The following is a 1,660-nucleotide window of genomic DNA, read 5'->3' as shown; positions in this document are numbered from 1 at the left end:
GAAGAGTAAGCAATCTACAGACGTGTTATAGGATTGTACGAAGCCTCATTATACTATGAACTCCACTTGGTGTAGGGGTTTTATGGAATACACACAATGGGGGTGGGTGGTTATTTTTTTGGTAATATTTTACTCACGTGGGGTCCATCTTGATGTGATTATTCTAATTCCATTCTGTAATGCATTATTCTTTACACATAGAATAATGCTTATACTAGCATACAATTTTCTTCTCGTCCGTAGATTGACCTAATATTTTATTACAGGGAGTAGGTGCCCCAATAGAGAGAAGATCAATGCTCTAATCATAAGAAATGATGCCGAAACAAACGGAAAAGAAATTTCTAAACTTTGATCTCTCAAGTACAACCTTACAGTGACCATTCGATGTATCTTGTATGATGCAACCAGACGGGCGTTTCCTGCATTTTTCCAGAGACGCGTCGATATTATCTTCAATTTTGTCGATGGAGACGTCGACAATCGCCCACTGATCAGCACTTAATTGTTTGCAGCTTCTGACAAAATACACTTCTCTGGTAGCCACCAATGGAGTCAGCATTTGCAATTCTGCAAACATCTAATCAAAACAGAAACTTGAAATGTTATAGATAAAACTTTGTTGAAACTTGATGTACGATGTCTGATTATCAAATCAAAGACGATTGATGCAAAAATGGGACAAACAATCTTACCAACTGAACTGCGCCATCTCTTTTAACACCTTCACCGTTGCTGATAACATACACTGTAGCTGCCTTTGAGATCAAGCAAGGAAACAATTCATTCCATTGATTCTGCAGAGAGAAAAAACGAAAAGAAAGATAATTGATTCACGAGTGGATTCACATTCACCTTGGACTGTTTGAAACCTAATCTTACCTTTCAAATATTCTCCCGACCGCATATCGACCTAATATAATTGGATATTACGGAGTCTAAATATGTAATAGGTCGCACTAATATTCCTACCATAAGTAAAGGTTAAAGATCCTTCGTACGGTAAAGAAAACATAAATCTTACCACATCCATAAAGCTCTGTATTAGCCTTGGGAGTTCTACAAAGATAATTCCAGTTTCTCTTGACGCCTCAATACACGTTTTAGGCTGCCTGTTGCTGGAATTTTGAGTAGAGAATTCTTTCATATATGCATCATAATTAAGTATTTCCCGGCCCGTTTCATAGCTGCGGATCCACAGTGGTTCGCCAGAAGTAGCCATCTTCTTGAGCTCGTCCATCGCCTTTTGTACAGCATCCATTATCCGTGACATCTCAAGCCCAAAACTGCCAGTGTAAAAATCTAACGAGCTACGAATTCCTTGTTCATTTCCAGACGAGCATGAGCTGTTTGCTGATGCTCTCGGATTGCATTTACCAATAGCAGTTCTAAGTTTTTCGACCTGCAAGTATTCATGATATTAGAACATGTACATTTTAAGTATGGTTTGTACATATGAAGATTAATATTGTAAAACCTCTTCTTTGAGTCTGGCATTTTCAATTCTTAGCTGTTGTTCTTCAGTGGCATCCTTGCCAGAGGTAGCAAATCCACAGTTAGGACAGCAAGACTTTTTAAAGTTCTCCCTTAAAACTTTATTTTCCTCTCGAATTTTTTCCATTTCTGTTTTCAACAAAGAATTTTCATGGCGCTCCTGTAT

The 1,660-nt window shown here is 38.0% G+C and overlaps 1 protein-coding gene across 1 annotated transcript; it reads right to left on the bottom strand.

Moving 5' to 3' along the window:
* Positions 1-22: 22 nt before the first annotated feature.
* LOC111381950 (homeobox-leucine zipper protein GLABRA 2-like) lies at positions 23-1,657 on the bottom strand (the record flags this gene model as incomplete). Its single annotated transcript, XM_023005793.1, has 4 exons — positions 23-580; positions 696-797; positions 1,025-1,402; positions 1,478-1,657. Coding segments are annotated over 4 exons (939 nt in total), but the record flags the coding sequence as incomplete, so codon positions are not given.
* Positions 1,658-1,660: the final 3 nt, after the last annotated feature.

This window comes from Olea europaea, unplaced genomic scaffold, assembly GCF_002742605.1.
Source record: "Olea europaea var. sylvestris unplaced genomic scaffold, O_europaea_v1 scaffold24011, whole genome shotgun sequence".
In the NCBI taxonomy this organism is placed as follows: Eukaryota; Viridiplantae; Streptophyta; class Magnoliopsida; order Lamiales; family Oleaceae; genus Olea; species Olea europaea.
The sequence above is the reverse complement of the archived record's forward strand: the minus strand, read 5'-3'. Positions and strand labels throughout refer to the sequence as shown.